This window comes from Echeneis naucrates, chromosome 5 (genome assembly GCF_900963305.1).
Source record: "Echeneis naucrates chromosome 5, fEcheNa1.1, whole genome shotgun sequence".
Lineage (NCBI taxonomy): Eukaryota > Metazoa > Chordata > Actinopteri > Carangiformes > Echeneidae > Echeneis > Echeneis naucrates.
Window position 1 is genome coordinate 10,417,266 of NC_042515.1, and position 26,243 is coordinate 10,443,508.

Below are 26,243 nucleotides of genomic sequence, written 5' to 3' on the forward strand. Positions count from 1 at the left end.
GCTTTCTGTAAACAAACTTAATGTCACGGTTATTTCCTTTCATGCTTTGAACATTGTCTTGTCGTTATGTTTCCACCTGCAGAACCACCTGCTGTAGTCGGTGTGCCGGCCCTGCCTTCCTCCCTGGCTCCCGCCGTGGCCCATTGAGCATCCTGCCATTTCCTTTCAAAACAGGAGGATGTGATGCCAGGATATTAATGCTGCGGTCAGGTCTCTGGTGAGCTCGCCCTACAGAGTAGCGGTGTGAGAGATGGCTCCATGACAATGGGCTTCCTGGCAAAATATTGTTTTCTTTTTTTTGCTCAGGAGGAAATGGGCTGCTCAACGCAGGTTTTAGAGACGGCAGAGTTGAGACAGTGGAGGCATGGCCCGAATGTTATACATTGGAATAATTGTGTCAGCCTTTAATGTGATGGTGGTCTCCATGCCAACTGCTCCACAACATGTACCATACAACTAGCTGAACCTCCAAGGCACAATCTGTGCCTTGTGTAACCTGAGAGGTGAAGATCTTGTAACATGCTCATTTGATCCCATAGTCCAGGTTTTTGTTTTTAACACATACCTCATGTACCTTCTCGCTGCAGTGCAAAGATATTGTTTTCACGAAAATAAATAAAATATTTAGCTTTGCACTGCTTCGCCAAAGCACTTGCAATACGCTGAGAAGCAAGAAGGAGTTTATTTTTCCAGTCAAGTATGAGCTAATTTTTATTTTATACTCAGCAGTTTTCTACAATTCCTTTTCAAGATGAATCCTTTGGAAACCAGCGGCTGTACCAGCCCTACTTTTCACTTTTATACAGCCCCTCACTATCTAGTCCTCTTTTTTCCCTCAGCACTGGGGAAGATGAAGCACTTGAGTTTGCTAGAATCTATTTCCCAGTAGTGTCCCAAGTTTTAAGATGGATCGGGGGGATTTGCATCGGTTGGAGGAGAGAGAGAGACAGCGTGAGTAAGAAATGTGAGTAGGACCAGGAGCGAGAGAGAGATGTTACTGCTAAGGCACAGCAAATGAGGGCTGTAGAGAGGAGGAGGAGGAGGAGGGGGAAGAGGAAAGGGGGGCATACTCTCACAGATCAGAAAACAACAGTCCTGCTCCGCCCCTTGAGGATATGCATTGCTGTCTACTGACACTGAGAGCCAAACCAGGCTTGGGGGGAGGATGACTTTTACCTGATGTAGACGCCGCTCTCACTCCTCCCCTATTCTTTACTTTTCCCTACCACTCAGCCTGTCTGGAGCCGCAGAGCACTGTCAGCCTGTACATGCAAAGCACGAGATCAGACTGCTGGCAGAGCAAGTGTACTCCCAGCTCTGCTCCCTACTTTACTGCCCTGTGCTACCACCCCTCACACATACACACCAAAATGCTCTCACGGGCACACGTTGAGAGAACTTTCTCTTGTGTGTACACCCTTACATGCTGACAAGCAGGCAGGCAGCAGGCAGGCACACCCCCTCCTCCAATATCTGTGCGGCGAACAGTTCTGCTCATATTGGTGTGAGCAGAGAGGGGCTGTGTTTCGCTCCTCAGCAGCAGCAGCAACAACATCAACAGCAGCAGCAGCAGCAGCAGCAGGACGGGTCATCACACAGCAGTTTCTACAACTGACGGTAAGCCTCCCTCTTCTCTCTTTCCTTGTTTTACACTTATTTTTTTCCCCTCCTGTCTTTATGTGACGCAGTCTTGCTAACCTTACCTCTTTCCCCTTCTCTCTCTCTTTGTCAACAGCAGTTGCCGGTGGGACAGCCATGGAGGACACCCTCACCTGCAGCCATGCCACCTTCTCCCAGGTGTTTGGACGCCAGGGGCAACTCATGCAGGCCAGTGAGTAGTTAGTTACACCGCTCCTGCCTCCAGACAAATCATTAGCCAGCAACATGTCCCAAATGTCAGCGTGACTGATCTCCACCCTCAGCGTTTCTCCCTGATCCCATCCTTATTGCTGTTTTTAATTTAGCTGATGCTGAGTGATGCAGTGAACCATTGCCTCCTGTTAATGCACAAGACTACAGTATCAGAGCTGAAATCTCCCTGAGCTGCTGCTTTAAATCAAAAAGGAGTGTTTCCAGGGAGAAAATAAGAAATCAGTGTAGCTCAATAGTTGAAAAATCTCTGTCATGTGCACGTGTATGTAAATGGGAAGATGAGATGACCATTTCAAAGGTTTTGCTTTTCCACCCTTCAGACTGTGATTGCACCTGATGTTTCTGTTCAGCAAGTTTTCTGAGGAGCAGGTTGGATTCATTAACTTGTATAGTCTTGTAATTTAAATAGAGGGCAGCAAACACTGTATGTGGGGTGAACTTGGGGAAAAGGGGGCACTTTATAGGTACTTCAAGAAAGAAGTTGAATTAGACTATTTTGTGGAATTGCTTCTGAGGTTTTGTTGAAATTCTAATGTTGGGTACAGAGCTAATAACATAGATTGTCAATGAAATATATTTATAATTCAAGTACACAGTGTTGGTTGGGTTGAATCTAACGAGCCGAGATACGCTGAAAGACAGCAGACTGATAGCTAAATTATCGACAGCGGAATTTATCAAGACTTAACAGTAGTATAGACAGACTGAACACAACCCTGGGGTGCTGCAAATGAAGCATACTGCAGTGATCTGGTAATACGTAATGCAAAACATATTTCTCCCAGGAATAGAAAAAGGGGATAGTGACATTGTCAGCTGCATCCTCGTTCATCTGGCCTGGTATCTTTCTTCAAAGAGTCGTTTGGCAAGAACTTCGTCGAAGCCTTTGATGGCTCCACTTGGCCATAAATGTAAAGTGATTCTTCATGCACTGTTGTGATGGATAATGAGGAGAGCCCAGGGCAGACATCAAAATAAAAGCGTCCATTTGAATTGCATCCTATATATGGACTTGGCAATATCAGCTCTAAATCCCTGTTTCGCTCTTCAGTACCACCTAGAGAGAAAGAAGTGTCTGAGTTGAGTTTCAAAGCAGGGGTCATTAACAACAATCCCAGCTAAGGCAGCACTTTGTGAAGCTAATAATGGCAGCACATCAGTCATTTCCTTGAGCCGTAAAATTAGTGCTTCTCGACACATACTGCTTAATGTCCTGCGCTGCAAGTTATCATCTTTTGGGATTTATTTTTGCCTCTTTGAGAAGATAAACATTAAAATCTGACGCAGTGGTTTGTTGTCGTCTTTGCTGATGTTTTTCACCCCCTCTTTCCACAAGAGCTCCCTTTTATAAATAATGCACTTTGTGTGAATGCATTCGTGGACTTAATACTCTGTTAATGTTAAAAGGTTGCAAGGCTGTGGTTAATATTCTGTGTCAGACAGGCAGAATGCTCAAAGCATCTTCACAGCATGAGCGGGGTTTTTTTTTAATGCTGCTGATCTGCTCCACGTCTTTCTGCGGTGTGCAGACAGGGCAACCCTCTCAGGATTTAGGTGCACTTAATATGTACACAAATCTAAGAGTACTCGTTTTTCACGTTGGCTGGCCCTGTTTGAATCTGTGTAGCTTCATGTTTCACAAACTGAATGTGTGACAGACTGGGTCAGATTATCTGGAGGGCATCTCAGTATGAAAGAAAGGTAACAGAAGAAGAGGGTGTGGTGATGCTGAAGCGTGCTTTGCATCACGGTTGGCAGCTGACCAGTGCGGCCTTCAAAGTAAAAATTTGGAGGTAATGGAAGTTCTCGAAATCCAAAAAAAAAGAAAATGTATCATTGAGACAATTAAATGTTAAGTTTGTAGTAGAATGAGGACCAGATGAATGGACCAGTGATGGACATTGTGCTGTCCATCACTGTTTGCCAACCATTGCCACCCCATGCTGTTTGAAAATTTTGTACAGGTATAAAAGAACTCTGCAATCGAAAAGGCAAAGATAAGAGGAAAAAAATAAATGAAACATAATTTATTAAGTACAAATATGTTTTCATCTCTTCTATTAATCATCTCACGGCTCCTAAAATGTATTTTTTGACCCCCCAAGTTGCGTCCTGCCAGTATAGTATTTATTAAGTACATTAAAAATAGCAACAGTTGTTTAAAAAAGAAATGATGGCCCATCTGTTTTTATTGCAACTCTTTGTGTGTGGTGTGTCTGTTTGTTTTGCAAATTGTCGCAGTTGATCAGATAAGCTGTCAGTATGGATGCAGAAGGGGTGAATGTAATAGATATGCAAATCAGTTTCAGTTACACAGCTGTTGTGGTTTGATGTATTGTGCCGAAATTGTGTTTTCATTCCAAGTTACTATGAATTTCTTTGGAAAGAAAAAAAAAAAGGCAACATCTTTTTGAGAAAATGAAGTAAACAACAGGGCCTGTTACATATGTGATGATATTAAATTATAGATGCATTCCAACATTTGGAAATACACCCCACCAGTGTGAGGAGGGTGAGCTACTCGGTCTTTTACTTCTACGGTCAACATATACTGAGCAAAACGGTAACAAGAATGTCTTCTTGTCCTAACGTTTTTCATTTGTGCATTTTAGCTACGACTATAATTTTGCCCTGAGCAAATAGCAAGTGAAACCGCTGTTGCTGAGGACTCCATGTATTATTCACTACATCGACTGACTTTCTTTGTGTTGCTCCTCATCACTGGTTGAATTTTCCCCTTTATCTTTGCATTTAATTTTACCAACACTTTGTCCTACTTTTTGACCTTAAAGTGCCTGAAGCGACAAACGGTTCATAAAGGTTTCCAGAGAACTACGTAGAGAAGAAGCTTCCCATGCACTCTTACTGCATTTGCACAAATCCCTGCAAACTCAGAACCTCCATCTAGCACAAAGCACTGTGTCCTGACAGTACAGCAGTTTCACTCACCTTCCTGCTCCAGCAGGCCACAGTGATGTGGGGACAGACACAGTGTAAGACAGTCAGCAGTGGGGTCCACAGAAGCCTGCAAGGCTGAATGTCTTCATCCTCCCTGTGCTGTAGTGCCATCTCCATGTGTGTGCTCAGGGAGGTCAAGGTGCTGGATTATTGCCAATGTTCTCATCCCTATTAGGCCCTGGGCTGCCGGCCATCAAACCTAATAGTAAAATCATTCCCAGAGAGAGACAGGCTTTTTGCACTGCTTCTTTAATTGAGTCATTTTCAGTGAAGGTGTGCATGGAAACTAATCTCATAAAAAACAAATGGTTTTTTGCCAGGTTGATGAACTTTTCTATGCATTACATATGGAAATAGTATCCTTGGCCTCTGCTGATTTGGCTTAATCTGTCCTCCACTTTGGTTTAAATTACCTTGTGTATATATGAACCTACTCCCTGGGTTTCCCCAGCAGCATTGAAAATCACTCTGTAAGAGTCAATACAGACTTACTTTAGATCTTCCTCCCCCCTCTAATCTCTATATTGGATTTGTGAACCCCATACCGCCAAGACCAGCGGACCTTACCTGTCTTTCAGTCAGTACATCCTGACTCACAATCAGCAACAGCTGAACCTACATAAGCCACCGCTGATATTTGGTTCTTTACTACTATAAGATAAATAATTTATTTGTAAAAGGCGATAAGATTCACAAATTGTGTATAACGTCTTTCATTGTATTGAAAAGCATCAAGTTGTTTGTAGTTTTGCTGCATAGGTGCGTTAGTTCTTCGCGGCAGGGGATCGCATGTATCTTCATTAGCACACGTTCCCTGAGGTTGATCAATAAACTGATTGGAGTTCACTGACTGTATTAGTTTAGTGTTTGCCGTCAGCTTCGTGTCTCGTGGAGATCAGCATCCTTTCCTTTAATGGTAGCGGGAGGCTCCGCACTGACTGGAGATGCTGTATTTAGCTGATGATGATGAGCCTCATGAACTCCTGACCACTCACTTACTGCATGATGAGACAGACACTTGGCAAGAATCATACGAAACACGTGCTGTCTGATGCAGCTCTTTACAGATTTTAACTGCGGGCGTGATGGTATGAAAAATGTCATCAAGTGATGAAGGGCACAACTCCCAAGGCTGAATTGCCACCACATCCTTCCTCTGTGATTGATACTTGATGTTCCTTTATTATCATTTTAGTATCTCTTTGGTAATTTCTCTTTTATGTGAAAGTTATTATTTGAGGCAGGCAGAAAACCTGGGGAGAGAGAAAATGGGGTGACACGCACTTGTCTTTGACCACGAGGACATCAGGTTACCTCTACTTTACAGCAGCAGGTATAAAACAGATGTGAGAGGAGACATCAAGAAGATATTCTCAAAATGTCCCCCCTGACTCAACCAATCAGATGGAAGTGATCTGATATGAAAAGTTACAGTTCTGCTGGTAACTCAGTGAGGCTGGACTGCTGTTCTCACACAGATATTGCTCAAACACTAATATTTGTCAGCTATGATGTTGTCATGTTAACTATTCATCCAATTTGTAATATACAACTTACTAATTCACTCTAAACAGGCTTATCTGATTATTAACTTGCTAATTTATTGTACAAAGTTCAAACTACATAATGAACTCTTAATTTTTTTTTCCCCTCAGTATCTTATGTTCATGCTCTGATATTTAAGAGATTACTGGCTGTGAGTTCTGACTGAAACATGACAGGCAGAGGAAAAAAATAACACAAAATTATTTTACCACCAAGTGCATTAAGCTGTGCTCTGAAGCGTTATCATGTGGTGTTCTGTGCATGTTGATCTTTCTTTATTTTTTTGGCACGTACTGCTTCAAAGGTGAGGAAGGACAAAACATAAATTGCTACACTTTGTGAAACTAATTCTAACTGGAGTACTGCTGTATCCTTTCCTGCCCTACAAAACAGAATTTGTCAACTCAGCGCTTCATCTAAATTTACAAAATGTATTATTGCTTTTCTCTTTTCTTCTCTTCAACTCCTTCTGTCTTTCCCTTTCTGTCTGTCTGTCTCTCTCTCTCTCACGCACAGTTATGACTTTAAAAATATGACTTTAGTGCAGAATCTGAAGTGGATACACACAAGCTGAATATTGTCTGCTCAGTGAACACATCTCTCAGATTTAATAGTCACTCATCTCCACCACTTTAGAAGCAGCTAAACCTTTCACTGCCCGATCTGCCGTGTCCCCTCTGAGCTGACAGGAGGATATTAAAGATGTGAACAACAGCAGATTTCAGAGGGTGGTGGAAGAGAGATGGGGTTAATCCTCCTCATCTATGCAGCTGTATGATTCTCTGTTTTGTGTAATTCCTATTGCGATGTGCATATTCAGAAAGTCTGTTTAGGGTTTGAGTGAATATTCATATTACAATACACACGAAAGAATCTTCTTAACCAGACAGGAAAAAAAAACCAAAACACAATACAAACTGTTCTGATGGAAAAATGTTCTTCATAAATTCATACACCTCGCGAACAACCTCTAGCGTGCCATTCAAGTCCCGGCCATGTTTTCTGCGTCACCGAGTCCTCTCCGTGAGTGTCTGCTGACTCTGCAGATCTGCCTCGCTGTGCCCAGTACCACTGGCCTCTTTTCCCTGTCTGCCAACCATAAACCCCTCAGCTACACTGTTCAGCAAGGCTCTGCAGGCACAGGCAGAGCTTCTCACTGTACACCACTATGAAGGTACAGGGAGAACGAGAGAAGAGGAGGAGATAGGTTAGAACAGGATAAGGTTCGATAACGACAGCACAACACAAATTGAAAACTTAGATTTTACCCTAATAGGAAATAAAATTCATAGTTTAATCTCCAAAACAGTCTCTTTATTGCAGCTCATATAAAGTATCTGAGCTGAAAAATCTTTAGGCCCTCTTATAATTCTCAGCATGACTGTAAGTGCGATGCTATCCCATTCCATCAGACATCCCACTTGTTATCACATGCTGCATTATAGCGATGTGATGCAGAGAGTAATCCTAAGGAGAATGTGGCGTGCTCTAAATCTGTAGAAATTTGCATTAGTAGTTAATGCAGACGCTCCTGTGGAGTTGACATATAGCTATTCTCCCGGGCGCTCCTCTTTAATATGCAGGGCATGCTGTGAATGGGTGGGAGTGACAGTGCACGCTGTGTATACCTCAGTGTTTCAACAAGAGTTGGATGGATTCTGGCTGTTTGACCAGAAATTATTAAATCTGGAAGCATCTTTTTGTCACAATTTAATTTGCTGTCAATTAAATTTAAGAGTTATATTTGGCTCTTCTAGGTTATTTCCGAGGTAATACTTTAGCTAAGAAAGAAAAACAAACTTTGATGAAGTAAATTCAGTGATGTGTTTGGAGAGCAAAGGCTAATAACTTGAGCTATGTTCCAACCTACGCCCTGTCGATCAAATGGGCTCTGCTCACATGCTGACACACTTCACTGTGCGCCCGCTTTACTACTAATTTATATTAGGACTCAAGGAACACATTTAATGCCAACAGTTTCTTAAGATGACGAGTGAGTGGTTGTAATAATGGAGTTGCGTTTAATTGGCAACAGAGAAATAACCAGAGCTCATGAAAAGAAAGCCTTCAAAACAAAAGCCTCATTTTAACAGTGTGTGTATTGTTTGTCTGGAAGTGGAAAGTCTTCATGCCCATGTGTGTTGTGTTAACTAACCAGCCAACCACTGCAGTGACATCAGGATCAGTGCCTGTTTTGTACACACACTCCTTGGTAATGTGACTCACTCCCAGTATAGAGCTGCTAGTTTGTCATATCACATTACATTAGCGGCTACTTTTGTTCTGGTATTTGTTACTTTCACCAGCTCACATGAACTATTGCCTCATCGAAGTCCTTCATCAAACACAGTCTGATGTGAATATGATTCTTTGTTGACCAGCTTTAGTTTACATCTCAGGCTGACGCAGTTAAAGCAAAGCGTCGTCTATATTTCTGTCCATATCTATGACTGTATAATAGATGAAAAATCAGACAAGCATGGAAACGGACTTCAATGTTTGAGTAATGAGGAATGTATCTCTCACTCGAGGCTACATCAGATATCTGAGTTTCTCCTGATGCATCAGTCCAAAACAAATTACACTGCCTTAAGTTCGATAATAGTCCTGTCTCTCATGCATTCCATATTGACTTTAGATTTTTCCTCTCATGCTTCCAGCTCAGTCAGATGATCAGGCAATTTCACTCTTTTCTCTTATAACAGTCATATATTGCAAACAACTGTGAACTAATCAACACTTTGTTGTCAAACTTCATAATCAGTTCCCTTCTTTGCTCTTGTGAGTTACATGCACTTACTGACTTTGGGCCATAACGGCCACAGAAAAGACTCTAAGGCTTAAAATAAGCTCTAACGTTCAGCCAGTCTCTATACTCTTTTGGAGGCATGTTCCTGTACAGCTTACTTTTTTGCTCCTGTATAAAATATTACTTTGTCAGCCTCATATAACTCCTCAATGTTTCCTTTTGTGTTTAAAATAATTGTAACTGCAGCTCATCCCAATTTTCACAATGAATTAACTACTTTGGTTGATAAAATGTGTGAATAGTACAGAAAAGTCAGATCGTAAATGCAGTTCTAAATCATCAACAAGTCTAAATGATCAGACAAACACCGCTGACGGGGTTAATCTAGCCAACATGGAGATGTATGACCCGATTTAACATAAATGTCCTTTGTAGAAGAGTTGCTCCATCGATTTCAAGTTCTTTCTCATGAATCTTTTATGTTATGTTGTGTGAGTTGTAGCGAGCATATGGACAAAGTGGAGATCAGTAACCTTAAGCGCAGACTGTATAGATCAGAGACGAAGCCTTGGTCCCGGTCCCAGTTCACAAACGCATCAGACCACCAGTTTTGTCAAGCTGTGGCTTCTGCGTCACAACTCTGATGTCAGGTTGGCCAGATCTGTCGCCTTCAGACACAGTGTATTTGGAGAGACATGCTCAGCATCATTAAACACTGCTGTGCTCTCTCCTCTCCCGGCTCACGCGTAGCGGCCATGTGCATATGGAGAAGCTGTGCATGGTTTGAGTTTTTGATGTGAGGGGAAAGTGAAAAATCCCATGAAATGTGGCGGCAACCGCCTTCTCCAGAAGGGAATGTCTGACTTAAAATAAGTTTGGTTGATGTGCCTTTGAACTCCCAGAGCTGTTTACCGGCACAAAAACGTGTTAATGAGTGATAGCGGGAAAACCTTCAGTCTGAACTCGTCTACTGTTAGAAACCTGCTCTGAAACTGAATTTCGAGCATCAAAGTGGCTGATGATGATAATAGATTCACAACTGTCACCCCATGTTAGAGCAAATTTGAAGTTCAGCTATTTAAATCTCTGCCTCATTTTAAGTTTGAGCGTTGCATGCTACCTGCCATTGTGCTCTGTCACAAAGTTGTGCTGTTGCCCTGACCCACTTTATTTTCCCTGAAAGACAGGTACAGACACTTGCTCACAAAAAGTACTAATTGGCTGCAGCCTTGTCACCAGTGTTGCCTGTAGCCTCTCGAAAGGCACTCCAGCATGCACTTTCTGGATTTTGAGATGTCATGTTTGAGCTCACGCGGGCCTGCTCTAACAAGCGATGTTTAGCTCGACTCTGTAAAATGAAGAGAGGATCCTTCTTCCCCCTCTTTATCTCCGCTGATGCAGAGAGGTTTCCTCTCTGCTGTCTGCCAGTTGAATCTTCAAAGTTTCTCCTTCAGCTCATTTTCATGCTCTGCAGCTGAAAACGGCTATTAGACCTGCACCTTTCATTCACAAGTCCGTTTTGTGGCGTCTGATTGTGATGGATAAGCAGCCAAATGGTGACATTGTGTGGAGATGTTTGCAGCACAACTTAAACAAACTTGCAGTCATTATAAAGTTCAGCTGGTGAGAAGGAATGTTTGACTGGAAAAACAGTTTCTTCATCAATAGTCTAAAAGAGCACGATGCGCAGGCAGCGACACTAAAGGGAGCTCTCACCTCCATCTGCAGCAGCTGTCACTATTTCTAATACCGTTTTTCATCACCTCCATCCCTCAATGTAAAATGTTCACACCAGCTCCCATCAAAGTGAGTTTAGGGAAACATTAAAAGTTTCAAACAGATGGGAGCAGCTGAGACAGGTTGCAGTGAAATTGGTACACCAGTAAAACAAATTAAAACTGACTCCCTAAGTGCAGGGAGCAACAAAGGATTCGCTACATAAGAGCACCCGGTGGATTTTTACTTGACCTTCTATACAGCTGTTAAAGAGTCTTTATCGCCTCTGTAGCTGAATTAAGCTCTTATTATTCTGAGATTAATTAATTCTTAGATTAATTAACTTTCAACCCTGTTTTGACCTTTTCTGCAGGCAGACAGACGCGTGCCCTTTTTGCCATTTCATGCACCATTACACTTGATATGAAGGAGAGCTGCTCCTTATCTGTAAATAAATTACCTGCGTGTGGACCTGTTTGACTTTGTTCTGGCTGAGTGGAGTCGCCACCCTGTGAGTGGCTTCATCAGGTGTTGAAGATGAGGCCTCAGGCAGAATATCAAAGGACCAGCTCAGGCTTTTATGTTCAGTCGATGGTTCAACGCTCCCCCTGAGGTTTATTTTAGGCTTTGACTCAAAAGAATAAAAATCGGCATCGCTCAGTGTTGGTCTCTTGTACTTCTCACTAGGTGGCACACTGATCAAAGTTAACCAAAATCCATGGAGGGCACTTTGCCCTGGCTTCCTCTGGACTGTCAAAAACTGTATTTAACGATACATCAGTAACAAGACTCAGATCATAGGCTGTTTTTTTTGTTTTTTTTTTCATTGTAATAAATCTCTGTATTATTTGGTGATAATTATCTTTAAGGTTAAATAGGCTTGTGGCTTTTTTACATAGATGAAAGTTTAATATGAATTAAACAGGATCTTTTCTCCCCTCCTTTGGCTATTATGAATTATTTAACACAGTCAGCCCTGTAAGGGTGGATTATCTTTTCTGAGGTAACTCCGTGGCCTCATTATGTGGAGACAATGACAGATATGTTGCGGGGTCGATCACGTAAATGCACGCATCCACACACGCATCAGCACTTCGCTCCTTAGAAAATGCAGCTTCTCAGGCATATGTCAGTGAGACTTAAAAAGGAGATGCATTTTTATTTCATGTGTTTGCAGAACATATCACAGCTACCAGGTGGTGGCAATGTTGCTGTGGGCAAAATGGGATCCCTCCTACAGTCTCTGCTTCCACAATGGAGCTTCATACTGTTAATGCACAGCCGGTTATCACAATGAGACGCAGCTCTCTTCATTGCAAAGTTCCAATAAGGGTTTTACCTCAACTGACTTTCTAAACTTTATGACAAGGTGAGAAGGAAACTCTTAACTGGACTGCTGATTTGAGAATATATATTTTTTTCTGTCTTGTTTAAAATATATTCAAGGTGGTTTGTAGGCCTTCAACTTAATCAAGCAAACATCTATTACAAGCAGCATGCTTTAGGATTTTAAGAAATTAAATTTTAAGAAATTACTGAATAGGCAATGATGTACCTATTCGAGACTTAATAACTAATTGAAAAACTGATGAATCAAGAATGAAAATACAAAATATATTATTGAATTTTAGCAACCACATTAAAAGTGTGACAACCTTCTTTCCCAACTCCCAAGGAAGACCGACGTCAGAGCTACGTGACTCTGTAGAGACGTCAGGGAGGGCACAGCCAACATAATGAACATATACAACAACAAAAAAAAAAGGCAACCAGCATACCTTCTTAACCAAGAAACAGGAGAAAAATGTTAATGAACCCAAGTAGCTTCCCTCCCCCTACAGCTACCAGGTGAACAATTATATCAAAAATAAAATAAATAAAACCACATCAGGCGTCTGTTCCACGTCAAAAATGCAGCAAAGCCCAGCATGGTCCACCCCTGAAGACACATACAGGGAGGACTCAAGGCAAACAACAATATATGCAAATGACTGAAGATCATAAAAAAAAAAAAAAAAGTAAATTCAATGTTGGGACACTTTAACATTACTACATTTCAGGGAGAAACATTGTACAGCACAACATTGATTTGACAGCTTTAGGAAAACAAACAAGATAAGATACTGCCTGCGCTGTACTGGACTGCCTTTTGCCCCCTGAAGCTGTTGAGTTTATTATTCTTGAATTATCCTCCTCTAACTGTTATAATCAGCTGAACTCTGTACTTCCAAATTTGTCTTAAAGTAATTTCTGATTGGGATGTCATGTGGATTTAAGAAATCTCTTTAACAAACTGGAGGTATTTGGATCCAAAAGAGATGTTTGAACAGCCCTGAAATACCAGCATGCCACAACCTGACAACTTCTTGCTGTGCAGAATAAACAGACACCACTTACCTGAAATTTCACGTTGAGAGTTGTGACTTTTTTCTTCTCCGGTTGCTTTGGGAGCTCCTTTCCAGGCTCCCACCTCTTGAAAGCGGGATGCAGCACAAAATTTGACAGAAGTGATTGCCTCTAAATTTTCTATGCAGAGAAAAGCCCCGTAATGTACTGGCTTATTGAAAGTAAAATTTTGTAAATGTAATTTTTTTTTTTTTTTTTTTTTTTAATCTTTTAAAGCTATGCAGAATCAGAAACTGTTTGTGACAGGTAGTCTGCGGTGTGCTCACTACATGTCAAAAAGCAGAGCGATTACACTTTGGGCAGACTTGCATTTTATGCGGGGCTGTTTTTCATGGTTTGAATTGAAGCCATTGGTTCCAGATATAGGGCAGAATAAACTCTTTCAATGTCCTCTGTGACTCTGCAGGGATATTTCTGTATTGGGTGTCATCAAGGTTAACTCAGCTGTGCTGAGTTTGACAGATATGGGCATTTGTAGGGCAGTGAGGGTCAAACGATACATCCTGTGATGTGTTATTGGAAATTCATGGATTTCTGACCTTACCTGTGCGAGCGGGGGCAAGATTTTTCATTCTCTATTGCTTCAGCTCTTTCAGTTCTTTCTCAAGCCTCAAGTACCCGGCCTCAAAGAAGTGTAGTACTAGATCAATAAGGTCATATTTTTAGACAGTAATGTGCTTTTAACAGAAATGGTTGTCTGAGTTTTGGCGTAGAAGAATTCAGCTAGGCCTGCACAGGAGACTGACCTCAACCCCATCCAGCACCTTTGGGAAGAACCGAAAAGAACAAAGTTGAACTGACCAATTATTGCTGAATGGGAACAAATTTGTGCTGCCAGTTTCAACAGTCTTGTAGAAAGATATTTATGGAGCGGCGCAGACAAAAGTTGAAACTCTGGTTGAGGTACTCAGCATTGAAATATGTGGTGTAATTTTGGCCTGGGCATTATGAGAGGTTACATTGAACAACCAAGGGCGTGTTCACTGTTTATAACCTACTGCCCAGAGTCCTGCAGTGGCTTGAAAATACTTTTTTATTTAAATGGTCAAATGTTTGTATTTATAAATTTGGATTAATTTGGTTAATTTGGACGATTTAACTCATTAAATTACTGTTTTTATGCTTTGTGGACTTGAAATGGCGAGGTTTAATTGAATCCTCCGATGGAAAATAATAATTTTTCACATACTTTACTTTGACTTGTTTCCTGGTGAAAATGCAAGGTGGGAAATCTGCAGTGAAAGCCAAAGATTTTCCTGCCCTGGGGGCCTCATTGTGAAAAGGTTTTCCTCCAGGCTGTCCTTACTTGCAGCCATCAGTCGAGGCAGATGACTGCCATCCCTGAGCCCGGTTCTGTCCGAGATCTCTGCTTCTTGAAGAAAGTTTTTCCTTGCCACTGTCGCCAGGTGCTTGCTCTTGGAGGGATGTGTTGCGTCTCTTTTAATAACTCCATAAAGAATTTGGTCTAGACCCGCTCTATGTGTAAAGTGCCTTGATGTAACTTTGTTATGATTTGGCGATACATAAATACATTTGATTTGATTTGACTTAAACTGAAAAGAAAATTAAGAATCCTTTGGAGGGCAAATTACAAAATTTCAATGGCAGCCATGTCATGGACCAAAAAGTCCAAACACCCCAGTCTTAAATATGCTATTTTTAGCTTTTGTTTTTGTTTATCTTACAAGACAAGAGTTTATAGTGGTGGCACTGCATCTTCAATACAGATTGGAGGCTCCTCTGACTTGTTATCAGAAGGTAACAATGTGGACCAGGGCGAGCTGGATAACTGGGGATGTCAATGTCAGCTGGCTTGTCTTTTAAATTGGTCCTGACTGAGGCGACTGAAACACATTGGATGTAGATATGGATTATCCGTCATGGTCACGAGGGGCCGAAGCCAATCACAGCTGACGTTGGGTGAGAACAGGTCGGCAGTCCATCACAGGGTTGAGGTGTAGAGCCAAATTACCAGTCATGCTCGCACTCACACTTACGGGCTATTCAGAACCACCTGTTAACCCAGTGGTTCCCGAGGGGGTGGGGGGGGGTTAGGGTTAGGGTGATACACCATGAAGCTCTGACTGAGAGCTGAGTCCTGAGCTGAACGATGTAATGACCAACGCCGTTGGCACTGTCAACTACGTCAAAACACGACCCTAACCCATCTTTTTGGACGAAGAGGGCAGTGAACAGAAACAAAACATGTGTTTGTATATCAGGGGGTGGAGTGGGAAAGTTTTCTCATCAACCAAAGGGGGGCCCAGCACAAAACGTTTGGGAACCACTGTGTTAACCCAAATCTGCAGGTCTTTGGACTGTGGAAGGAAGCTGGAGCACCTGGAGCGCACCCACCCAGTACAGGGAGAAGATACAAAATCCACACTTCGTGCCATGACGTAAGGGTGTTAACCACTGTGCAGCATATACCTATTAGCCTAAATATATATCAATAATTATTTCACATCTACAGTAATTGTGCCTTGTATTAAATTGATTTATGCGTCCTTATGAGCAGTAAAGCAGCAGCTACAAATTCTGCGCATGAATCTGTGATGTATTGTGATGTACTCCTTTCTGGAGCAGGCTGAATTTAGTGGCGTGTCTGGACGTAGATCTGATCGGATACACTTAAGTACTTCAGCATGGCAAAACCTGCCTGTTGCATTATGGGAACTGTAGAAATGAAAATGCAGCAGAGACTTGGGGAATCCTCTCGCTACATGTGGACAGAGAAAAGACGGCTGGCAGTCTTCCCCAGCTTCTGTCTGCCTGACTGTTGTGGGCAGATTGTTTTGATTCCCCTGAGCTTTAGCTCTGGGGGAATACGGCAGCACAAAGAAATATAGAACCTGTGCAGTTTGTTTTCCACAGAGGTCAGTCTTCCTAAATCCACTGTCACAATTAGGCACTTCGTTCCCAGCTTTGCCTATAGAGGCAGACAAAGCTCTGCACACAAAGAGCTTCCATCTGCTCTGCATCAGAAATGAATTGACAGTAGCCAGAGGGGTGGATGAAATGCTTTTTGGAAGGGGGGAAGCGTGGCATTGGGAGAAATGCAAAGTGTTTGTCACTTTCGTGTGTACGTGCATAAGTGCATGTTATATGGAGAAGGGAAAAGATTCAGGGAACATGCTCGCATTGCTCACAGGGTTGTTATGTTTGTATCAAAGTCTTTGAATTGAAATGTCACTGATTCGCTCTGAATGCTGACATCCTGGTATTTTTTTGGAGGATTCATTTTGGGAAGACGCCAAGTGACCCTCTGCTGATAGTGATGCAGAACAATGAAGCAAACAACAAAATTAGGTTCGTGTTGATGCGGTCAGATGCACGAAGGTTTTGTTATTTCTAGGCAAAGCAAATTCTGCTAAGCTATAATTGATCTCTCACAACAAACTCACTGTTGAATTTTACAGTGGCATGTTTTCTAAATGAACACTGGCTTGCAGCCCGAGAGAGGGAGATGGCTTTAGACCCTTGTTTATGTTCAGTGCAGGCTTTTGTCACTCAACAAGAGTGTTCTGTGTGTTTATCTGACATCAGTGCAATTGAAATACAGTTAAACTTTCTCTTGGGAATGCCTCAGATGGGCTTCTCACAGACTCTCCTCATAATTCAGCCAAATTTGAGCCTTTTGGGGTTGAAGTGTGAAGTTTTTGGGACTTTCTCAAACTGCCTTTGAACCGGCTGTCTGGCTCCTGTGAGTCTGACTGTAACTGTCAGTCCCCAAAGTAAAACGAAGCAAAAGTCACTCTAAAAATTTTCTCATCACACTTCCTTCAGGATGGGAGATATTTTAATATATTTGATTGTATTGTAAACATACATAAGTAACAAATAAATATATTTCTATATACATTTTGTGGGACTTCACAAATTTACAGTGCTCCTATATAGTAAGTGGCTATTCTTTAAGGATGGATTGCATTTTTACGAGTGAGCTGCTTTTTTATATTCACATTGTATTCCTCTTTCATGAGGACTGTGCAGGCAGACAAACCAGCAACATGCCTCATTAGGGTTCATTCTTGATGTTGTTTTGCTCTTGTGGCTGGCTACAATGACTGTAATGAGCTGTCTACATACCAGTCATCAGCAGCAGAAGTCCACCTGTGTGTGGGAGTGTATTCACGTAGAAAAAAAAAATACAATACAAACATTCATCCCATTTAAACGATTGTACGTATTACATTAAAAATACAGATGGATAACGACTGAGGATCATGTACACGCACAGCGTTGAAAATGCTGCAGAATAAATGATCAAACAATGAAATGTTTTGGGGCATTAATAAAAGATTTAGTGATAGATGAGCAGGCAGTCCCCAGATTAATACATAAATATATGACATGTCTCTGTGAATACACGGAATACAAAATGGGCAATGCATTCAGAAATTTTTCTGATCCCTTCGAGTTTCGAACATTGTGTTCTATGGCATCCTTATGCTAAAACCATGCGTATTTATTTCTCCCCTCATCGATCCACAACGAGGACCTCAAAAAAGTTTTTTTTTTTTTTTTTTATTTATTAAAAAGGAAAAACTGACACGGCATATTTTCTTTAAGTATTCAGCCCCTTTACTCAGCACTTGAAGCACCCTTGGCAGCAGTACGCCTCGCACACCTGGATTTAGGGATTTTCTGATGCTCTTCCAGGCAGATCCTCTGTAACTCTGTTAGGTTGGATGAAGACAGTTGTTGGACAGCTATTTGCAGATGTCTCTGCAGATGTTCACTTAGGCTCACGTTAAGGTGGGTAATCTTTAGAAGCAGATGGTTTTCCTGCAAGTCAGAATCCATATTGCCTGACTCCGCGGTAAGGACTGGTCCCCAATCAGCGTCCTGCGAGGAAGGATATACTGTTTATTAAAAATAGCTTCTACTAAGCAGATTAGCAAAGAGGCTTCTATAGCAGCAGGTATTTTGGAATTGGGATTATTTCTTCATTGAAGGAAGAGCTAAAAATAGCCGTGAAGGCTTTTGTCAATGGATGCAGATAAGTGAAAAGGATAAGAGGGATGCAGGATGCAGGCTGTCGTCAGCCTTTGATACAAAGTGAAACACAGATGGTTAATTCAATCATCTCCCATGTTTTTGAAAGGCACTTGTCTGTTTTTGGTTTCCAATAGAGCCTTCCTAGACAATGGTTAGTTGATTGGACACTCTTGGCTGTAAGGTGACTCTTGTGTCTCGTCTCAGGGTCCAAATGATGTGGACTAGAGGTGCACATCTGTACTTGCTGGTGTGCTTGCTGCCACTCACAATCGTCCACACAGGACGATGATGCTTCATGATGGTGAAAGGTGCCTGGTTCCTTTCAGGCATGATGCTTCAGAACTGAAGCCAGACAGTTCAATCTTGGTTTGGCTCTCTCCTCATATTCTGAAAGTCTTCATGGGAATATGTGTCAACGATAAGGGCTCTCTTCCGTGAAGCTCTGACTGGTGGAGCTTTGGCTGCTGAAAATGAACCAAAATGAACTTAGACCTCAAATAAATGGAAATACATATTTCTGAATAATCTGTGTTTCCATAAATATTGTTTCATGAACCTTATCATTGTTCCTGGCTTGAAGTCTTTTCACTTCTTTTAAAATGTTTGATTTCACAGACAGTCAGTTTGATGAGGTCATTTTGAATATTTACACCCACAACTGTATCTGATCAGTTTCAGCGAAGACATGGTTTGTAATATCCACACTTAGATATTCTCAGCAGAGGACGGCTGTGTGCGATCATCTTGACGCTACTGCTGGCTTGTGTGATTTGCCAAAACTGCAGGATATTTAAGGTGCGGATATACATCCTTGGACCTGGACTGCTGTTGCGTTTCTCCTGAAGACAGGCTTCAGATTTGTTGTAATTTCATGAGTGAGAGGCAATCGGCTATTACAAATGTTTCAACAAATCGGTAATGATTGTGTCATATTTGTTTGATATTTTATGCCCTTGGCCTGGAGCTGGTGCAATTTGAATGTGACATGTTATATTCAAAAGTGGTCAAAGTACCGTTGCTGTTATAGAAAGCCACCTGTCCTCCCCATCATGCATCACAGTTTGTGACAGCATGCATTGGAAAAGATTGTGGAGCACAGAGGAGAGGAGGGTGTCTGTTCTCTGAGTTTGACAGCATGTCATTTGCAGCAGCAGCAGTAAACCATTACATGTTGTGTTTGCCCATATCTGGGGCAGAGAGGTACACCTCTCTGTAGTGGCGTGTTCTGAAACGATTAATGGGCATTAACCGATTCCCCCACAAAAAAATCCAGCAACTTAAGATTTAGTGCTTCTCTCTCTGTTTCAAATAAAAACCAATTGTAATGTTTGTCAGACAAATCAAGTCATTTCATAACGTCACCTTCGGCTCGGGAAAATGTGAGGGTTCACATTTTACAGGTGTAGTGATTAAGCGCTGCCCCTTCGTTTTCTCATGATCAGCTTTAGAATTGGAAAAATGATGTTGTTTTTGAGTCGGACAGATTCTTACACGTTACAGATTCTCTCTGAGAGAACACGAATAATGTTCAGTCACGACTCTTGTTTTGGACGGCCCCTTTCCATAACGTGGAAATATTCTGGCTTTCTTCAAATGCATTTTGTATTTGTTGTACTTTCTATAAGTTCCCTCACTGTTCAGATCATTTGGTCCTGATACAGTTTTCTTATATACAATATCTTATTAATCAGTTAGTCATTCTGGTTATTTTGTTTTATTTAATTTTTTCTCTCTGCAGCTCTCACTGAACGTATTGAATTTCATCACGTCTCTGTAAATCAACTGGTACTTGACCATCTCTTATTCTTTAGAAGTATTTTGGAAACGTCTAAAGAAAGCCTGGTCTCTGTGAGGTTACCCAGTATGAATAAAGGTTAGATATTCAGATGAAGTGCTCTGTGCTAATGTACATTTTCTAGTCATCTGGCAGATTGCTACTTGTTACAGTGCTTTCAAGTCTGATCTGTGATCTATCTATTCTGACACAATGCTCTTCTTCAGCCTGCTGGTCTGCTGTTACTATTGATCTGATATCAATATAGAACCACCCCCAGACTCTGATCAAAGAGCTCAAAGGGAACCTCGTCATGAACTCTGGCAAGCTTAAAGAAACAAAGACATTTCTGACCGCCTGAAGGGGAACTAAAGAGCAGACAAACAAAAGAACAAAAGAATAGAAATGATTATTGGGGCTGTCTCCACGAAAAAATGGATTATGCAGTCGCTTGAGTATGAATTACTGTGTCTGGTAATGGTTTTAGCTTAATGATGCCCCTCTTGTCCAGAAGAGGGATTATTCTGAGGGGAGAACAGTGGAAACGGCCCAGTTGTGGGTGTGGATAAAGAAAATGTCTCACATCACTCAAGTCCAATCCAAAAAAATCCCTCCTGTGAGAGAGAACATAAAAGAGCAACACAACAAACAACTCTTAACTCTAACTTTTTATGTAGAGCACATTTAAAACAATCAAGGTTGACAAAGTGCTGTACAAGTCCACAAGGAAGTGCAGACACAAAATCGACCACATGAACACAAACCTCAACACATGACACAATACTACAATAAAAAAGCTAAGACAAATAAGTGTCTCTTTAAACGAGGTTTAAAACAGGAAGTGACACGACCAGCTTAACGTGCGGTGGCCGCCTTTCCCAGAGTTTGGATTCTGCAGCTGCTGTTTTTTTTTTTTTGGGGACTGCCAAGAGCAGCTCATCAGAGCGATAGGCTGGAGCAAGATTATTTAGAGATCTAAGAACATGAAGGAGAATTTAACATCAGTTGTGTAACACCTGGGGAGCCAGTGGAGGGAAGATAGGATGGGTGTCATTTGAGAGCCTCAACAGTTCAGATGCAGTGCTATGCTAAGTTTTAAACAGTGACTGGGCCACTTCAAAAATACCACTATTTTCTAAGAATGGTATTAACTGGGTGAGAAAGACTTTTGAGAAAAATTGCTGTTTAATTTGATTGGACAGAAGGGTCAAGGTCCTTTTTTCTAGGCAATGGTTTCTCTACTGCATGACAGGAGAGGTACAGTTGCAGCCTCAGACTGCCTCTGTTTGTGTGTATTAGCACGTGCGTCTGTCTTTATGTACTTTGACTTTTCCATGACCTGACTCTCTTTCGCCTCTTTTGCAGCGGTCCAGTCTCTCAACAGCCTGAACGACCAGATTGCCCAGTTCATGGTGACCAGACCTTGTAGTCTGGCTGACGAGGACGCGACCTTCATGCCAGGAGAGAGGGACACCCTAAGGAAATCCATGACCCTGATGAGACACCTGCTCGTGGACGCTCAGGTACAGCCTCGGTCAAAAATCATTCAGTGGAAGTTTTTACCCCTCATTAAGATTTCTTTTCTGGAGAGAATTGATGAAGCCAGAGAGGGAATAAATTAAACAAAAACAGTTTTGGCCTTGCTCAGTATGGCCCAGTGAAGCTCTGTAGGGTTTGACTGGTTTTAGCGTGGTTACCAGTTACTTTTGGGTGGCTGTGTCAGCTTTTAGCCATCAGAAGAATCAACATATTAGTGTATAATGCTCTTATGGTAACAGACTCTATGGTGAGTCTGATTTTAAGTTATCTCTAAATTACCTTCTGAAGTGAGTTTCCCTCAGTTTTTACTGACTGCTTTCTGAAGCAGGCCCATGACAGCAGAAACAAAATCTAGTCAGTTGTTGTATCCACAGAAATTTGGATAAAAGGAGAGGAGAGATGGGGGCATGAGGAGAAATTGTCTTCTTTTGTCTTGGTCGGTTCATCTGCTGTGTTTTCTCAGAGATTTAAATTCACAAGGCAGTCAAGGATGATTGGACACAGCTGAAATACATCAGAGCAGACACTCAGAGGGGGTGGGGTGAGTGGACAACCTGGACAGGGACAAGGAAATATTGACAGGGAGTTGAGGGACAAAAGGCAACAGCTGGAGGCCCAGACAGGGACAGAGAAGGAGGCTCCAGGGGAAGACTCAGGCTCGAGGGCAAAAGATGTGTCAATTAGAGGAACGGGTCTGACGACAGAGGTCAGGAAGGTCTGAATTAATAAAAAATGTAAAATCCAGATGATTAAAAAATAAATAAAACAGCAAAGGTTTCTGCAGCGTCTACACTTCCATATTTCTGAACTCCAGGCTGCAGCACCGGATTTATCAGATTTTAATGATTGTTTCTTTGTGTCATAGGTCAATAATTAAGTTATGCAAACTTATCTTTTGCATACAGTGTTGATGAAGGAAGAACAGAGGACTCGGATTGAATGTGTGGAATTCTGAGCTGAACAATGAAAACTTTTTCAACCTTTATGATTTTACATAAAATCACAGCTTTTCCTCTCTGATCCGCATCATTTGCGTTTAGAATTCATCCTGACAGTGGTTTAACATTTGTCCTTTTATTTATATTCCCTCAGTATTTGGATGAATTTTAGATGAGTCTTGACACAGTGATGCATCTGGGTCATCCATTAGCACCATTGCAGACTGGCATGATGGATGCAGAGTCCCCCCCACTACTCTCCTGGAGATATTTTCTCTGATGCAGTGTCATTGATTAAAGACAATGTAATTCAGTAAAAGGCCATTGCTTTCACCTCAGCTCAGTAGTATGCAAGTTGGAGAGAAAGATTGTTAGCCTGCAGTCAGTCGTCTTTTTCTTTTTTTTCATCAGATATATAACATTGGGAGATGATGGATGAGTGGGAACCTCAGCTGAGAATGGTGTGCCGATTATCTCCCCAAGAAATTGTACTGGCGGGAGGAGGGGGGTTGCTGGTAGCTCAAGTGCCCAGACAGCAGTCAGCGTGACAGATTTCTCTGGGTGTTGGCCTTGTTTGTGTCAGATTCTACACCTACAACCTTTGCATGTTTTTTTTTTGTTTTTTTTTTCTCCCCTTGCTTGAATCACTGTCACGTGGAAGCCTCTGTCAGGTGGGTGTTTTTTTGCTGTGGACTGTCAGAGGGCATGCCATGCAGTAGCAAAGAAAAAATGTGTTTATTTAAAAAACAGTGTCTTAGATATCCAGAACGGGAGCCTGAATGCAGAAGGTCCAGAGTGTGTTGGCTTCAGCGATGCAGCGAAGAGCTGCTTCCTGCTACAGTCCTGACTGGTTCAGATTGGTGCCCCCTATCGCCTTACAGAAGGCTTTCCAAACCCTGGACAAACACTAATGGCCCTGCTCGGATACAGCGTCCAAATGAAAGAACCACCAAACAGTAAGATTTAGAAAAGTGATCCATGATGGTGAAAATCAGCGCATGGAGTCCAATAACAAAAGTCGAGGGCGATGTGGGACCAGGGTCTCTCCAGGATGGTGTAAAGTCTTGCTGCAAGTGCAGGTGGCCCAAAACTCCTGGGTATCCTGGTGCATAGTGGGACAGAAGTGCAGTATGTTTAAAGCCAAAATGACACGTGCATCCACTGCAGCACCTGGGAGTGGACAGAATCAGGGACGAGACGTTTAGCTGTGTCTGGGTGCAGCTGCTGGCCATCTTTCACAGCCTTCTTGATCCCCCACTCAAGCTGGGCGATGACACATCCGGACGGGAGGATGGAGTTGGGAGTAGAGCTGTAGTCCTCGGAGCAGTACAGGCGAGAGAGGCCTCGGCTTTGACCTTCTGACGTCCTGGTCGGTAGGTGAGAGTGAAGTTGAAGAATAATGTCCACCTAGCCTGATGAGAGTTCACCCTTTGGGCAGTCTGAATGTAAACAAGGCTCTTGTGGGAGGTCCAGACCACAAAGGGTTTCTCAGCCCCCTCCAGCCAGCGTCTCCATTCCTCCAGCGCCAATTTGACTGCTAGCAGCTCACAGTTACCAACGTCATAGTACCAGAAGCATCGAGTTCCAACACAAACTGCTTGCTGCACTAGAAAGGGTGCGGAAGGAAACAGCTTTTTCCATTTTAAAAAGGCTTTATGTGCCTCAGGAGACCAGCAGAACCTCATATTAATGGAAACAAGTCCAGTGAGTGGTTAGGCAGCCTTACTGTAGCCTCGGATGACCCTCCTGTAGAAAATGGAAAAGCCCAGGAACTGCTGCAGGTCCTGGTGAGACTTGAGAAACAGCCGCTCCTCCACCTCTCAGATCTTTTCTGGGTCAAAGGTTAAACATTTGGGTTGTGAACTGTTGTTTTGAAGCATCCAGTAATTTTTTGGTTGTTGTAAACCAATAGAAGCCAATTTTGAAGCAGAATCTGGAGCTGAGGAGGTGGGGGGGGGGTTCCCCTACTGTAATCACCCACTTTTAGTTTCAGCTGCTAATCACAGTATATACGGAAATAGATTAGTGATGGTCTGCTCTGTTCAGGTTGGGAATGCTCCTCCCAATTAGCAAGATACTAACATGTTAACTTTTTTTTTTCTCTGCTGACTCTTATTGTATACAAAAAAAGCAGGTTTCTCACTGTCAGCTGTCACTGCTGTTGCTTTCATCTTAAAGTGACGAATGTTACTGTTGACATATCTGCACCGCAGTTAATTAACTCAGTGTTGGCTAAAGGTGTACTCACATCAGCTTACTGCTCAACAAATGGCAGAAAAGTAAAATTACATCAAAAAGGATGAAGAAGGGTACTTTTCTGCTACGGCTGAGAAATGAATATTGATTAGAGGGATCAGAATCTGTAAATGTGAGAGAGATTTACAGTTTGTAATTTGACTGTACCTTCTGGACGTTGTCTTCTGTGACAAAACATTTCCACCTACCTAAGCTTTAGCCACAGCACCGTTACATTCTCAGACTGATTAATTTGTGATCTGTAAAGACGATGAAAGGCACAGAATAATACTCCTCTCCTGCTTTTTTGTTGCCATGGACATGGACGAGTTTCATACTTTTTATTTCATTTGGAGGATTTGTTTCTGCCTTCTGTGCAACTCTCACAATAAAGGATTATCAAGGCTTTTGATTGGGGGGGGGGAAAAAAAAGAAATAAAAGTTTCTATATTAGAAACACTCGATAACCAAAGCTAGGTCTCTGTGGTTAATTCACCTGAACTGCTCTGCAGGATTGAAGGTTCAGGCTGTAGATCACCAATGGACTAATGAGATAATTGTGGCATGATCGTACATCATGAGATTTCCTTCTGGTCTCAGAAGTCAAAGTCAAATGTGATCTTACCCCACACAGAGGAGTTTGGCTAATCCAGGGAGAGTTTCTATTGTCAAACGGAATATAAAATTAGCCAACCTATCATCCCCTTCCACTCTCTATAGTCCTGCCTTCTCGTTTCGAAGTGTTGTTCTTCAGCAGTTCTTTGTAGCAACTTATCAAGATGCTCTGATGTCTGTACTGAGGGCTGGCACTATGTGGTAAACCTTCTCTATTGAATTGGGGGAATGAAGAATGCTTCCAGTCACTTAAAGAAACTTGATGTTTCGTATATCATTTACATCTTTTGAAAACATTTTCTGACACCAAATGCTTAAGTTTGTTCATGGAAGTGGTCCTAAAAGTATCATATTATGAATTCAGCATAAAATTTTCAAGTCCATGGCCACTAAAAGGCAGAAAATTAATTTAGAGGAGATTTGAATAGTTTCTCTTTGAATGCTGTCCCAGAGTTGATTGCCTCATTTGTCATTTGCACAGATGAATTATTTATGTCCTTGTTGCCATGCTGGAGTGACTAATCAAATGCATTTCACTGGGTGTGGAAGCTGTGAATTAATGTAGTGGAACGTTGCACTGCATTACGTACTTTGGTCGAGGAAGCCAGCAGGGCTACAATAGCGGCGTGATGATGGTGTGACAGAATGGACACTGCTCACCATTACTCTAAAAATTCTCAGAAGTAACTGTCTGTTCAGCTCTAAGTTAGAGCTGCAAGAGTAGTTCGGTTCAGAGCAAATACTCAGCTCAGGTGCCACAAGCAGAGAAGTGCCTCAGAAATTCAGCATGTGTAGCTCTGAACAAGTAGAAGTGCTCCACCTGAGACCACATCGCAAATTTCAACTCCCTACTTAGAGAATAACTGATCGGAGAGCAGGATATGAATTCAGGCCA

At 42.1% G+C, this 26,243-nt stretch overlaps 1 protein-coding gene across 2 annotated transcripts in view; it reads left to right on the forward strand.

Moving 5' to 3' along the window:
* Positions 1 to 1,502: 1,502 nt before the first annotated feature.
* kaznb (kazrin, periplakin interacting protein b) overlaps positions 1,503 to 26,243 on the forward strand; it is a 99,638-nt gene continuing 74,897 nt past the window's right edge. The window contains exons 1-3 of one of the 2 annotated variants that reach the window (XM_029501342.1): positions 1,503 to 1,617; positions 1,736 to 1,831; positions 21,387 to 21,544. In XM_029501342.1, the coding sequence (XP_029357202.1) occupies positions 1,756 to 1,831; positions 21,387 to 21,544 (234 nt within the window). In that variant the 5' untranslated portion in view covers positions 1,503 to 1,617; positions 1,736 to 1,755. The remainder of the gene's footprint in view (positions 1,618 to 1,735; positions 1,832 to 21,386; positions 21,545 to 26,243) is intronic. The other variant, XM_029501343.1, reaches the window with a different exon arrangement.